The sequence below is a fragment of the Fistularia commersonii genome, chromosome 7 (assembly GCF_037954325.1).
Source record: "Fistularia commersonii isolate RoL2024-O1a breed Wild chromosome 7, RoL_Fcom_v1.0, whole genome shotgun sequence".
In the NCBI taxonomy this organism is placed as follows: Eukaryota; Metazoa; Chordata; class Actinopteri; order Syngnathiformes; family Fistulariidae; genus Fistularia; species Fistularia commersonii.
Window position 1 is genome coordinate 2,442,871 of NC_141290.1, and position 15,021 is coordinate 2,457,891.

Below are 15,021 nucleotides of genomic sequence, written 5' to 3' on the forward strand. Positions count from 1 at the left end.
ACACACACATAGGCAAACGCACGATCGCCATGAAGCGAAAGTGAAAACGATGAACAAAACAAAAGCAGAAATGAAAGCGAGACTCCTGGCGGCGCGTGTGTCCTGCTTTCAACGCGGAAAAAAAATAAAAAGCTAATCGTTGATCGGGTGACTAAGAAGTTAGGTTTTACTCTTTCTGAAATTGAAATAATAATAATAATAATAATCAAAACAAGGATTCATTTTGTGCTTCTCAATAACATCACTGTTGGTGTTATTCTCCTGTTCACGTGATGAATTTAGTTGTTTTTTTTAATTTTCCAGACGGTTTCCTCATTTTATGTGGTACAGTATTACCTTGTTTTTCGCGGGGGTTACGTTCCAAAAAGAACCCGTGAAGTAGAAACCTTTATTTTTTTTTTTTTACAATTATTACACAATTAAATACTCTATTATACATCGCTGCTGTCGTCCTTATGTTTTTTCTTCCTTCTTTATGGAACGAACGGAAGATTCGTTAATTCCGTAATGCCGACCTACAGCCGCATAGCTTTTAGCTTCCCTTAGCATGTCCAGAAGTTTAACTTTATCTGCGATAGATAGCATCTTCCGCTGCCTTTTGGGCCCTTTTGTCGCTCCAGAGCGTTTTGTCGACATTAAGGGTTTTAGAAAAACTCCAAATCGCGAGAGAATTTGCACGTATGTCATGTAAATTTGACAAGCTGATATATGTATACATATTAAATTCCGATGTTATTGACGCACAGGTAGAGAAGAAGCGGAGTGACTTTTTAGCCAATCAGAATGCAGAACGCAATGCACCATGCAAATCCGTGAACTGGCGAAACCGTGAAAAGTAAACCGCGTTCTAGCGAGGGATCACTGGATTCAAATATGCACCTTTTTGCAAAACGTTTGGATTAAACCACTCAGTCCCAAACTAGAGCAGCATTTTTCAGACCAGGTTGTAGTTTAACGTCCCATGAAAGCTTTAATTGTCTCATGGTGGTGAATCTCGTGCTCGTGTCCCATCGACCCCGAGCGCTGTAGGTGAAAACTGCTGAGCGCTTCTTCTTCCCCGAGGCCGTCCGTCTTTGGCCGCCGGTCGCATTTAAATACCTTACTTTTTATTTACAACACTGTTTTTGAAAACTCGCCCCGAGACGGGGGGGGGGGGGGGGGAAAGTAAATAAACGCCTTTGTCGTGCTGGATCGCAGACGCCGGCTCCTCGGTCTTATCTGCCGTTTGTTTTGGTCGACAACGGCGCCGCTTTTCCCGAAAACCAAAACAAAGTGCACGTCAAGACGTTCATCTCAAGTCCGGGTTGACTTTCGGTAACCTTTCCATCAAACTAGGGGGAAACACAGTTCCCCGAAGGAACAACAGTTCCCCGGTCTTCGCATCGGCATCGGCGTGATTTACGCAAACTATTTCAGAGGCGTCGCTCCCTCTCTGTCGGCTCTGTCGCCGTGACGACTTTAAACGTAGTTTAAACTTTTATGTTTAATGTTGCAGTGCTTATGTCCTCTTTTGTAAGTCGCGTCTGCCAAATGTAATGTAATGCATGTCCATATGTGTTTGTAAGTGGGTAAGTTCATGGTTCTTTGTCTCCGTATGATTTACAAATAAACAAGTGAATGGTTGTTTGTTTCTATATAAGTTGGGAATAAGAATAAGAACAACTTTATATATCCTGAAGGAAATTGTTGTGCCAGAGTTTCAAGTAAAACATGACAATAATAAATAATAGTAGGAAATTGTATAAACAGTAAAAAAAAAAAGGGGGGGGGGTAAGAAATACAAATGAAACTATAAAGTGTCAAAGTCAAGGCTATAAAGTGTTTTAAGGTCTTAATGAGAGGGTGAAAGGTTGTTTGTCTCCATATTGCGAATGAAAGAGTGAATCACTGTGTGTCTGCATGATGTAAATGAGCAAGTGAATGTTTCTGTCTATATAATTTACAAAAGAGTGAGCGAATTATGTTTCTATATGACTTGTGAATGAATGGTTTGCTGTAAATAAGCGACTCAATGATTCCTTGTCTGTATAATTTACAAATAACTGTGTGAATGGTTGTATGTTTCTGCACAACTCGGGAATGAGAGGGTGAAAGGTTGCATGTCTTATTTACAAATGAGCGAGCAAACGTTCGTACGTCTCCGTATAACTTGCGAATCAGTGTATGTCTTTCTATGTTGTGTAAAGAAGCGAGTGATCGTTTATGTCTTATTTACAAACGACTGAGTGAACGCTTGTACGTCTATATGACGTGAATTCTTCTATTTGTTTATATAGTTTACAAATGAGTGAATGAATGTAAGACTTCTGCATAATGAGAAGGTGAAAGGTTATTTTTCTATACACGTGCCGCCTGTGCCGGACCGGATCAACCAATCCGGGGCGATCCCTCCCTTTCGGCCAATCAGAGAGCCGGGATAGGCTCCGCCCCCCCCCCTCCGGCCCCGAGCGCAGGATAAGCTGCATCAAGAATGAACGAATGACTATCGCTTTGATAACTGTATTTACAGTCTCCCATTGTTGCCTCCCGACACATCTGCGCCGCTCATCAATATCACCCACTGTGTATTATGACTTGCGTTTTTGTGATATTATTTTACGCCTCGGGGGGGAAGAAAAAAAAAAAACAAAAAAAAACCAAAGCGTAAAACAAACAAACTGCGGGAGTGTGTTTGCGCGACTCGCAAACCCCCAGACATGTGACTGACTGACTGACTGTCCCCGGGAGATTAGAGATTTTAGGATCAGACCGATCAGTCACAACCGTCATATCGCTGTCCTCATCTGTCCTCTGCGCGTTTATACAAAAAAAAAAAAAAAAAAAAAAAACAAAACATCATTTGGAATCCTCAGGGGGTTATTTATAGATTTTTCATCAAAAGTTGAATTGTTGCGTGCGGTTCGGCGACACAGTAGAACGTTGTCCGGATCCGACGGCAGCGGGCGTCGAGAATTCGAGCTAACAGGCGAAACAGGTTCGCCGTTGACCAACACTGCTACTTTGTGCGGGTCCCTTTTATTTATTGTTTTTGTTTTTGCCTGTTGTGCACACACCGTGTGTCGCAGATCGGATAATAAATCTGCTTCTCTTGGATACCAGACGCACCGAAACAACTTCCTCAAACAAACAAGAAAGTTCGTCGTAGGTGCCGTGTCTTAGTTTCTGATTTTTAAGGATATTTTTGGATGTTATCGACCCGCCGCCCGATCACAGCACCGTTATCTGATTACGCTTTGAACGTGATCTTGAAAATGATCGACGGAAACCCGGCGGCGAGGAAATAAATGTCCAGAAATCTCAAGACGGATCCGAGATGACTTCAGGCAGCTTTCTGCCTTGACCGGCTCGGTTAGAAAGCCAGAAAGAGGGGCGGAAATGGGTCTGGGGGTCGGGATGATCTTACGCTAATCCTAGCAATAGCTTTAAGAGCTACATGCTAATTGCTAACGTGATGCAATAAAATAAATAGTGGGAAGCTGCATAATGAGAGCCAAGGGACGCAGTAGAAGTTAATCATGGGATATCACCTAGCATAGTAGGCCTACAGTGGCATGACTAGCAGGCTAGCTGAGCGCTAACTATAAGCTTTTCCAAAAAGACAGAAAAAAAAACAACATTACTTTCAGCTGCGCAGAAACTGGTGATAATTCAAAATGTTGGGAGACATTTCCCACGTGAGGCTTTCTTTGGTTACTTTGTGGAGCTCGGCCGCCGTTTGCTGCGCTAAGCTAACTAGCTGATGCTGGTCAAAGAAGAGCAGGAGAGCGTTTATCTCCATCTGGCGAGGAGTCATTTCTCCAAATGCTGGCATGCTCCTTTCAGACTGTCATCGAAAGGAGAACCCCTAATTAGACGCAGTTAGCAGCATAAGTTGGCGGCTAGCCTAGCGCTACCTACGAGCTTTCTCAAAAAAAAAAAAAAAAAAAAAAAAGGGAAAACAAGAATATCCCTTTATGCTGCGCAGAAACTGGTGATAATTCTAACTGCACCCCACGTGAGGCTTTGTCCGGTAACTCAGTGGAGGTCGGCCACTGTTTGTCGTGCTAAGCTAACTAGCCGATGCCGGTCAAAGAAGAGGAGGAGAGCATTTATCTTCTCATCTGGCGAGCAGGCAGGCTGTCATGGTAGAACCCCTACTTAGAAGCGGTTAGCAGCATAACTAGCATGCTAGCGCTAACAATAAGATTTCACAAAAAGCACATAGAATTAGCGATAATTCAAATCCCAGCCCGGCGGTTAATTAAACTCCCCGATCCAGTGTTTTACCCCTTTACCAAACTGCCGTCTTTGTATCCTAGGCTAACGGCCGTCTGACTCCCGCTAGCGTTCCCTAGCATTTCCAAACCCGATTCAGTCTCTCCCGTCCTCCTTCCCAGGACGAGAAGTTGATGGTGACTCAGGTGGCGCCGGCGAACGGAAACCCCTCCCCTCTGCGGTTCCACTACCGCCTGAGCGAGCGCCGCTCGGCCGTCTGGGACACGTCCCTGTCGGGGGGCAGCCTCTTCCTGGAGATCCCCGCCGGGCCGCTGGCCGAGGGCAGCAAAGAAGGGTGAGCGAGCGGATCATCTTTACGCAGAACCCTTAATTTACCGTTTGTATTTTCGAGGAGCGACGGAAGAATAAAAACGACCTTCCAAATTAGCGAGGGGTGAAAAAGCAACCGCTTGGTGACAAGTAGAGGTGAAAATCACCTCCGAAATGTGATTAGTTTCGATTCAAAATCACCCAGGAGACCCTGAATTACCCAGACGTGTGAATGGTTGGCCGTCTCTATACGTGGCCCTGTGATTGGTCCAGACCGGGCCCTGTGATTGGTCCAGACCGGGGGTCGGCGACCCATGCGGCTCTTTCATCTTTACACTGCGGCTCAGAGTGCCTTGGGAAAATAAATTTTAAATATTTAATTGAAGTGTATTTGTGTTAATTCCTTTTTTTTTAACTTTTAGTTCTAAGTTGGAAGATTATTGTGATCTTGAAATATTAAATAAAATTATATTTATGATTTTTCGCCGCTCAAAATAAACGTCAGCTGGTATAGTCCCAAGTGCGCAGAAGTTCAGGAGCAAAAGTCCCATAAACCAGGTAAAATAAATATTTCTGAAGATATTTTCCAAATATTTGTTTTTTATTGCTTACTGACACAGTGATTTTTATCCCAATTTATTTTTAAAATTCAGGTCAAGGCTCCGCTAAACGCTCTGAAAGCCCAAAGCTCAAAATGAGTTCATTATATAAATAAAATTTAATTTTCTCTGTAATACTTTGTGAATTTCAGAAGCAACACACTACACACTTGTTTATACAAAGTGTAAAGGTAATAAAAAGCAATATATACAGTGTTACCTTTATTTTAGACGTCAAAAAGTAATAGCGGCTCCCAGCGTTTTTCTTTTCTGAGGAAACCGGGTCCAAATGGCTCTTTGGGTGTTTCGGGTCGCCGACCCCTTGTTTAGGTTGAACCCGGTCTCGACCAATCACAGCCCTCCCTGCGGCCGAGATGACGAAAGATAACGACGACAGGTTTTGTTTGTTTTCTTAGGCCCGTATGTCAATAATATTCATTTATTGAATGAATATTATTGACACATTATCCAGTGTCGAGTGATGGCCTGGAATCAGCAAACCGTGTCGTCGTTACGTAATCCCATATCCGTCGAGTCATAGCACGCGCCGCTCGCCGCTTTTTGACCTTCAAACGACCTTCCAGAGCCGCGTCTCCTCGCCGTCACCCCGGCGACCGGCGGGGCGTCGAGCCCGGTCCCGAGACGCCGCGGCATCGTTATGTAAACCCGTTACGTAAAGAAAAAAACGCGTCACGGCCGCCCGCCCGCCTCTGCTCGCCCCCCCCCAGGCTCACCGCCCTGCTGGAGTTCGCCGAGGAGAAGCTCAAAGTCAACTTCGTGTTCCTGTGGTTCCGCAAAAACAGAGAGGATCGACGTAAGGCCGCCCCGGGGACGTAGACGTTCGCTCGTTCGCGCCGCGTCGCCGCGCTGACCCGCTGTTCCTTCCCTTCTCCCGCTCCTCACAGTGTCCGTCATCAAGACCTTCCACTACATGGGCTTCCAGGTGGTGAAGCCCGGGGACGCCTCGGTGCCGGACCGGCCCGACCTGGCCTTCATGGTTTACTCTCTGGACAACAGCAGCTCGGACGAGGAGTGACCACACACACACACACACACACACACACACACACGAAACCAAGGATTTCCTTCTTCTCCCCTTGGATTTATCCAGATGCTCTTGTTCGGGTTTTTCCTTTTTGTCTTTTTCGCCCCCCCCCCCTTTTATCTCTGGACGCTCAGGAGGAAAAGCCGTGAAGCTTCAGCGATTTTATTTTAATTTTTTTATTGTTTTAACAAGAAGACGCGGTTTTGTTTAAGAACGCCCCGTTTGTTGTTTTTGCTTTCCGAGGAGGCTCTGTAAAAAAAAAAAAAAAAAAAAAAAAAAAAAAAGTTATCGAATCCGGCTCAACGCTGCCCCGCCGATTTTAACGCTCGGTTTGGAACGCCCTCCTGTTTACCTTGTGACATTTTCAGGTTCTATCCTTGATCATTTTTTTTTTTTTTTACCCTCCCTCCCCCGCCGCACTTGTTTTTTTTTATTTTTTCGAGTTTCCTTCGGTGACGGTGAAGGCCATCCCGGCCGATTCTTAAAATCACCGAATCGACGATTCGGAGCGGAGACGATTCACCAGGGGGCGAATCGTTCGGACTAAGCTAGCAAGGACTTGTTCGCATCTTCCTTCGAATTTCATATGACGTTGCAGACTGTTATAAATATAAATGTGTATATATATATATATATATCTATAAATAGATACAAAGACCAGCCCTGATGTTGATCCACGTCTGTGTCGAGATATCCGACGCCTTGTCGTCACGGTTACCGGCAAAACGACGTTGACGCACTTCTATTAAGCCAAAGTTCAGTTCATTTGGGGATCCGGGGGGCGACTGGGGTTTGTTTATTTTATTTGTTTTACCCCTTTTGTGCCTAAAAAGAGGAGAGGGCCGAAAATATATATTTTTTGGGGGGTTTTCCTCGGCTGTGTTAGTAAACGGCGGCCGCGGGCAGAAGAATCACCCAAGACGAAGAAAGATCCCGATCCCGAAGCCTGTTAAAGTTCGTAAAGCAATACATTCCCCTCGGCAGCCGTGCAAACGGCGTTCTAGTCGTTCCACCCCAACTTTTTTTTTTTTTTTTTTCTTCCACTTCCCTCTGCACGTGTTCAAATCATCCAAAGTCTTCATTTGCTACTGATCGAGCCTTGACTCCTAAGCTGTTAGGTATCAATATATAAATTGATTTTTTTTTTTTTTTTCTCTCAGAGGTATATTTTTATGTATGAATATTTCTCAATGGTTTATTGTGATAGTTTTAGGTATTTATTTTGATTTTTTCTTTTTTTTCGTTCATGGTGATGTAGCTAGTGAACCATTTCAATGACAATCCACTCTTGTATATTCTGGAAATTGTTTTCCTCGGAGGAAATAAAAAAAAAAAAAAAAGTTTAAATAAAAATGGTGATGCAATGTAATGTTTGTGTGTGTGTGTGTGTGTGTGTATAGTTGTGACCTATCTGATTAGTTTCCCAAGCTTGTTTTAGCTTTTGCTTTTTTTTTTTCCCATTTAAAAAAACACGACGCTGTCATGTTGTTTTCTGCAATCCAAAAGCGATGCTACCAGGGGATTGAGCATAAAATACATCAAACTGTCAAACTCTGGCCCGCGGGCCAAATTTGGCCCGCCGTGTAGCAATATTTGGCCCGCGAAGCCAAACCAAATGACTATTAGAGCGATATTATAGCTTAGGCGCATGTATCGCCAACGTTACAAATCCCAGAATGCTCTGCTGGTGTTTAAGCGTCAAAATCACAGTAGGACCTATAAACGCCTTCTCTTCTGTTGACAGGAGTCATAGCGACCTTATGCTAATGCTAACACCGCGCTACCCCTCTGAAAAATGGTGAAAAAAGGCAGAAAAAAGGGGTTTTCTGGACAGAATATCTGTTTCCATTTGTAAAAGAAAGACCCGTTTGTCGTTAATGTGGAGCCAGTGTGGCTTGAACCAAGGAATCCGACATTTGACGACACTATGAAACTAAACACCATTTTCAGTTTTCTTTTTTTTTTTTTAATTTTTTTTTTTTTTTAATTTATTTTATTATTATTTTTTTATTTTATTTTATTTTTTTTTATTTAGTTTTTCCTCTACATCAAAATAACAGGTACATGTACCACATTTAATAAGATGACATGAGAATGATCAAGAAGGAAATATCGGGTCCGGGGGAGAAAAAAAAAAAAATCAAAATCCAAACCACATAGGTAATCTGAAAAGATATGATGATATTATTTATTATTTATTATTGTTATATTTTTCTTATAACTCGGGCACCACAATTTCCTTCGGGATAAAGGAAGTTGTTCTTATTCTTATTTTATATATTCAGTTTGTAAGCAAAACTTGTTTGGGTCCATAAAAGTAAAAAGTATAAAAAAATTCATTGTTCTATCTGGAGAAAGACTTTTTTTCATTAAATATCAACTTTGTCCCGTGATTTTGTCCCAGTTTTGAATTTTGGTCGGCTGAGTATTTGAGTCTGACACCTTTTGGCATATAAAGTTATTTTTCAACCTGAAGAATAAAAGGTCTGTTTTCACTGAACAATGAAAAAATATGAATACATGCAAAATAATAGGCAATTGAAATATTTATCTTACATACGTTCTGGTTGGGGAGATTTTCAATAAAACGCCATTTGTAATTCTGCATTTTAAACATGAAGGAATTAAAATATAAATACGGCTCTGGAGCCCCGGGTTGTAAGGGATGAATAAAGTATGACGAAAAAAAGATATAAAAATGTAAAAAAAAAAGTAAATAAAAACTGGTGCCTGAATGAATGAGTGAATGGCCTCTATGATGATGTGTGAATGAAAGGATGAATTATATTGAGAGTGAATAGTTGTTTGTGAATGAGAGGCTGAATGGTGGAATGAAACTGATGTGAATGAACGAGTGAATGAATGAAACTGAGTGAATGAATGAGCGAATGGTTGAATATAACAAAATGATTTGATTGAATGTTTAAATGTAACTGACATGAATGAATGAGTGAATTGTTAAATGTAAATTAAATGATGTGAATGAACGGGTGAATGTAACTGATGTGAATGAATAAATGGTTGAATGTAAACTAAATTATGTAAATGAATGAAAGAATGAAACTGAGTGAATGAATGAATGTAATAAAATTATGTGATTGAATGTTTAAATGTAACTGACATGAATGAATGAGTGAATTGTTAAATGTAAATTAAATGATGTGAATGAACGGGTGAATGTAACTGATGTGAATGAGTGAATGGTTGAATGTAAACCAAATTATGTAAATGAATGAATGAAAGAATGAAACTGAGTGAATGAATGAGCGAATGGTTGAATGTAATAAAATTATGTGATTGGTTGAATGTAACCGATGTGAATGAATGAATGCTTAAATGTAACTGACATGAATGAATGAGTGGATTTTTAAATGATAACTAAATGATGTAAATAAATGGGTGAATGGTTGAATGTAAACTAAATTATATGAATGAATGTATTGTTAAATGTAACTGATGTGAATGAATGAGTAAATGGTTTAATATAACAAAATAATGTGATTGGATGGTTGAATGTAGCTGATGTGAATGAATGAGAGACTGGTTGAATATAAACTAAATGATGTGAATGAATGGGTTAAGGGTTGATGTGAATGAATGAATGAATGAAACTGAGTGAATGAATAAGTGAATAGTTGAATATAACAAAATGATGTGATGGAATGGTTGAATGTAAATGATGTAAATGAATGCTTAAATGTAACTGACATGAATGAATGAGTGAATTGTCAAATGTAAACTAAATCATATGAATGACTGAGTGAATTTTGGAATGCAAACTAAAGGATGTGAATGAATGAATGCTTAAATGTAACTGACGTGAATGAATGAGTGAATTGTTAAATGTAAACTAAATGATGTGAATGAGAGGGTGAATGGTTGAGTTCCACCAGTCGAGGCTTAACTCCGCCTCTTTACCAGCTCAGATAGATAATGAATGAATGAATAATAAATTTCATCCCAAAAACCGTCTCCACCAACCGATGAAATGGCCATCGTGGGGTTTTGTCGTCCGCTGGTAGCAGGTCACTCGCTCAACCCATAATCTCTGCTCACGCCAACGGTGGCTTTTCAGCCGTGGATCTATTTTTTGATCCTCGCCGGGCCGGTTTTGAACCCTCAGTGCTGCAGCATCTCCTGCCGGACGGATTCCACGGCTTCCAAGAAGCGGCGTCACTCCATTTAGCGCCCTGTCGTTAAACGGCACAAAGAGAACCGGGTATTAAAGGCTCCTGGAAAGTCTTATCTAATCGGACACCATCTTTTAAACAGGGTCGCATAAATATTATAAATGTGCAACGAGGGCCGTAAAAAAAAAATAAAAAAAATCGAATATTAATATAATAAAAATATACATAAATTGTGAAAAAAAAGAAAAAAAACATAATAAAATTCAGTTATTTATTTTTTTAAATTTTTTTTAGAATCTAAAATTTGAGGGGGTTTTAGTTGGTATTTGGGTGATTTTTTTAGACTTAAAAAAAGGTCTGAAAGATATAAAATACACCTTGACTTGTTGGATTTGAGGAGGGCTGCCTCGACCGAGAGATTAAAAAAAAAAACCCAAGCTAAGAGGGTTCAGAACCCCGCTAGCAAGAACCGAATGTGAGAGTTTGCAGCTTTCCAGCAGAAATTCAGAGTAGAATTTAAAATCCTCGCCTAGAGAACCCTCCCTACAGCCTGTGGACCCGTCTTCGAATCTCCATCCAGGAGGCGGATGCCCTCTCTTTGTCCAAGAAGCAGCTTAAAAGCATCCTTTTTGAAAAAGCTTATAGTTAGCGCTAGGCTATGCTAGGCTAGGCTACCTTCTCCACTGTCCCTGGGCGATCATTTTGCAGATTCCCCACGAACATGGCCTTGTCTGCTCCAGCAGTTGTTATTTCTTTTATGAATATCTAAGCTATTTTTGCATAATTTCAGCTGTTAGCATCAATGCTACTGCTAGAGATCACTTGTGTCGATGTGAGAAGTGTCACATGACAGTCATGTGACCCTTTAAGCTGCCCAGAAATCGCTATAGAAATTCTATTATTTTAATTGAAACACAAACCATAGCATCGCAGCACAAGATCTCCCATCAGCTCGGCTTGAAAATGGAAATCTCACGCAACATTTTCCAGAACCTCATTGTTGTGCAGCTAAAAATAAAAATAAGTGTAACTATATAGTTTTTATTTCTAGCAGTAGCCAAACTGTTTTCTCTGCAGCCACATTAAGCATCTTGAATGGCTAATTCAAATCACCTCTGTTTTGACCTTCACTGAGCTAATGCCAATGCTAGCGCGGCTAAAAAACAACGTTAGCAAAAGCGTACTTTGTTTGCGTTGTTGAATCTCATTTTCAGGCAATTCAGAGACGACCCCGTCTTGAGTTAGATCGCTAAAGGTTGAGTTCGAATCTGAGGTCACCTGACGCCGTGCCGATGATTTGATTGGTTGCTGAATGTCGAGTCGACCAATTTCTGCTGAGTCTGAAAGAAGTGTGGTACGTAAACAAAACTTTCACACGACTTTCCAGGAGCTAACTTAGCGTGAAAGTTGTTCTTCGGAAATCCAGTCTTAGCCTAGATGCCGATTCGGGGCGGCGGTTATTCCCATTCACTCGCCTTTGCCACTGAATTAGCAAGGATTAGCTAATTCCAAACATGAAATGATGGGCTCTGGAATAACTGGGTTGGGCTCGGGGATCAGGCCGGAGTGTGCGGAACTCAGAAAGGCCGATGTCAAATCAGAGATCTGAAGCGTGAGACATTAGCTCTGCCGCTAATCCCCCCCCAGACTAAAAAAGGGCCTCCGATGGCCTTAATCCCGAGTCGACTTCACTCAAACGCACCTCGGATTGAGGTGGACTCCAGGCTCTTCCCAGGCGGATTATCCATACTCCGTGCTGGCAAGTAAGAGGAACATCGATATTGTGTAATTCCCGATTTCATAACCGTTTTAAGTGACTTACACAATATTGACGTGTTGCATTCACAACATCGTCTCTGTTAATCTCGAACGACTTTGCTGTTTACTTCATTTGTTCATTTGTTTCCTTCATTTGTTCCCGGACGTGTGAATAAATGAGCGAACGGCTGCGTCCCTATACGACGTGTGAATGAGAGGGTGAATGGTTGTTTGTCAATATATATCATGTGAATGGATGCATGTTTTTATGATGTAAATTGAATGAATGAATGAATGAATGAATTTATGGATAAGAGGGTGAAAATATATGGCATATCTTGGTGACATGTGAATGAGAGGGTGAATGTTGCATGTCAATGTGTGGCTGGTAAATAGTACAATATGACGCGTGAATGAGTGAGTGAATGGTTTTATGTCAAATTTTTTCCTGCAAGACAAATAACTTTTCCCTTCCCTGATGGGAAATCCACACATAAACAAAAATTAACCCTTTCTGGGATCTTGACAGGGACACAAAAAAAAAAAAATCAAAAAATAAATAATATTATTAAGGAATAATGTCTTTGTCTCATCTCTTGACACATCGAAAAAAAAAAAAGTTTTTACACTGCAGGTTAAATCCACTGCATTCTGAATCTATTTTTCTCTTACCTAATCTTTTCGCTATTACTCCGTGTTATTTGACAGGGGCGTGACCAGGAATTTTATTTTATTTTTTTGAGGGAGGGTTTTCAGACAAGGCACAGCCTTACTCCTCGGCTCCGAGTGGCTTAAGAAAATAAATTATAAATATTTAATTGAAGTGTATTTTATCTGTGTTAGTTCCTTTTTTTTAATTTTAGTTCTAAGTTGGAAGATTACTGTGATCTTGAAATATTAAGATAAAATCATATTTATTATTTTTCGCCGCTCAAAAAAAACGTCAGCTGGTATAGTCCCAAATGCGCAGAAGTTCAGGAGCAGAAGTTGCATTAACCGGGTAGAATAAATATTTCTGAAGATATTTTCCAAATATTTGTTTTTTATTGTTTACTGACACAGTTATTTTTATCCCAATTTATTTTTAAAATTCAGATCAAGGCTCCGCTAAACGCTCTGAAAGCCCAAAGCTCAAAATGTTCAAAATGAGTTCATTAAATAAATAAGATTTAATTTTCTCTGCAGCACTTTGTGGATTTCATAAGCAACACACTACACATTTGTTTATACAAACTGTAAATGTAATAAAAAGCGATATAATATATACAGTGGTACCTTTATTTTAGACGTCAAAAAGTAATTGCGGCTCCCAGCGTTTTTCTTTTCGGGTCCAAATGGCTCTTTGGGTGTTATAGGTTGCCGACCCCTGCGCCGGGTGAAGGAAAGGGTGAACATTGCATGTAATTATATGACATGGGAATGAGATGGCGAACGGCTGTATATTCTTTGTTGTGTCAATAAAAGAGTGAACAGTTGCATGTACCCATATGAGGTGTGAATGAAAGGGTGAATGGTTGTATCTCTCACGGTTAATAATGAGCCAATCCAAAACGTCACCGAAACAAAATACCCAGGCATTATCATTGACAACCACCTAAACTTCGAAAAACAAGCCAACGCCCTGTCCCACAAACTGAAAAGGACAGTAAACACCTTCAAACAAATAAGAGACTCTCTCCCTAGATGCCGCCAAAACATTCTATAACGCCCTCATCATTTCCCGAATAACATACTGCAGCACTACCTGGGGTTTCGCCACTAGTAATGTGATTTTCAAAATTACAGCTGTGCACAAAAGAGCACTAAAAATTCTAGATAAAAAAAATCTCACACATCACCACTGTAGGATCCTCGAAAAACATAATCTTCTTGCCCTCCCACACGTCTTCGAATTAGCAAACCTCACCCTAGTCCACAAAATCCTATGCGGTGCAGCCCCCGGCCCCCTAGACAAATTCTTCGACAAATCCCACAACAACCTAAGAAGTGGCACCCAGGGAAACTGCTCCGTTCCAAACAAAAAAACATCTTTCGGTCAGAACTCGCTCTCTTTCGTCGGCCCAAAACTCTGGAACGATCTGCCCCTAGGAGTTAAAACTTTGAGTCTTCGGAGCTTCATTGAAGCCACCAAACAGCTCCTGCTAAGAAAACAAATATGCCAACACTAAGCCAGAACCGTCTCCGTCTCGAGCCAAACTGTCTAGCGACCTGCCCCGCCAGCCTCCTTGATGCTTCCGCCTTGCTTTTGCATATAATAAAAAAAAAAAAAAAAAGAATGATATGAACCTCTTATCACGGCCCTAACCACAAGCAAGCGGTTTTAACTGGTTTTAACATGTTTTAACTTGTTTTCCGGTTTTAACCTGTTTTAACCTGTCTTCAACCTGTTTTAGCTACTTACTAATTGTTTTTATTCCCCACTGGAGTACATTTACTCCACCCACTGACAGCCGGGTGCAGTATAGCAACTCTGCTAAGCCTGTCTGGTACATCCATCTTCTCATATCGCATTTTATGCTGAAATGTTTAATGGCACTGTACTGTCTGTCCTTAAATAAAATTCATTCATTCATTCATTCATTCATTCATTCATTCATGTCTCTTTATGATGCGATGGCGATAACCTGATGGCGAAATCCAATCATCCGAGGGGGTCATTCCTCTGCTCGAACATCTTCAAGGAAAGGAAAAAGAAAAGAAAAACACAAAATCAACACCTGAGAGGAACCCTGGCGCTGGCTCTGCAGGATCAGGTGTGTGTGTGTGTGTGTGTGTTTCCTCACGCTAAACATGTGACACCGATGTTATGAAAAAGGGCTTCTGTGTTGCTACAGAGCGTTCTGGCCCTGTGGGGGGAAACAAACCCGCCATGAATACGAACACACACAAAGGCAGGCACAGCGAAATAGGCCGTCTGGACTTTTTCATGCAGAGCAGTTATTTTCCTGTCCAACAGCGACACCTA

The 15,021-nt window shown here is 41.1% G+C and overlaps 1 protein-coding gene across 1 annotated transcript in view; it reads left to right on the forward strand.

Moving 5' to 3' along the window:
* Positions 1 to 7,537, forward strand: part of oaz2a (ornithine decarboxylase antizyme 2a) — a 33,380-nt gene extending 25,843 nt beyond the window's left edge. Inside the window, 3 exon segments of the mRNA XM_086148916.1 lie at positions 4,377 to 4,549; positions 5,852 to 5,937; positions 6,029 to 7,537. Coding sequence (XP_086005042.1) covers positions 4,377 to 4,549; positions 5,852 to 5,937; positions 6,029 to 6,159 — 390 coding nt within the window. The 3' untranslated portion in view covers positions 6,160 to 7,537.
* Positions 7,538 to 15,021: the final 7,484 nt, after the last annotated feature.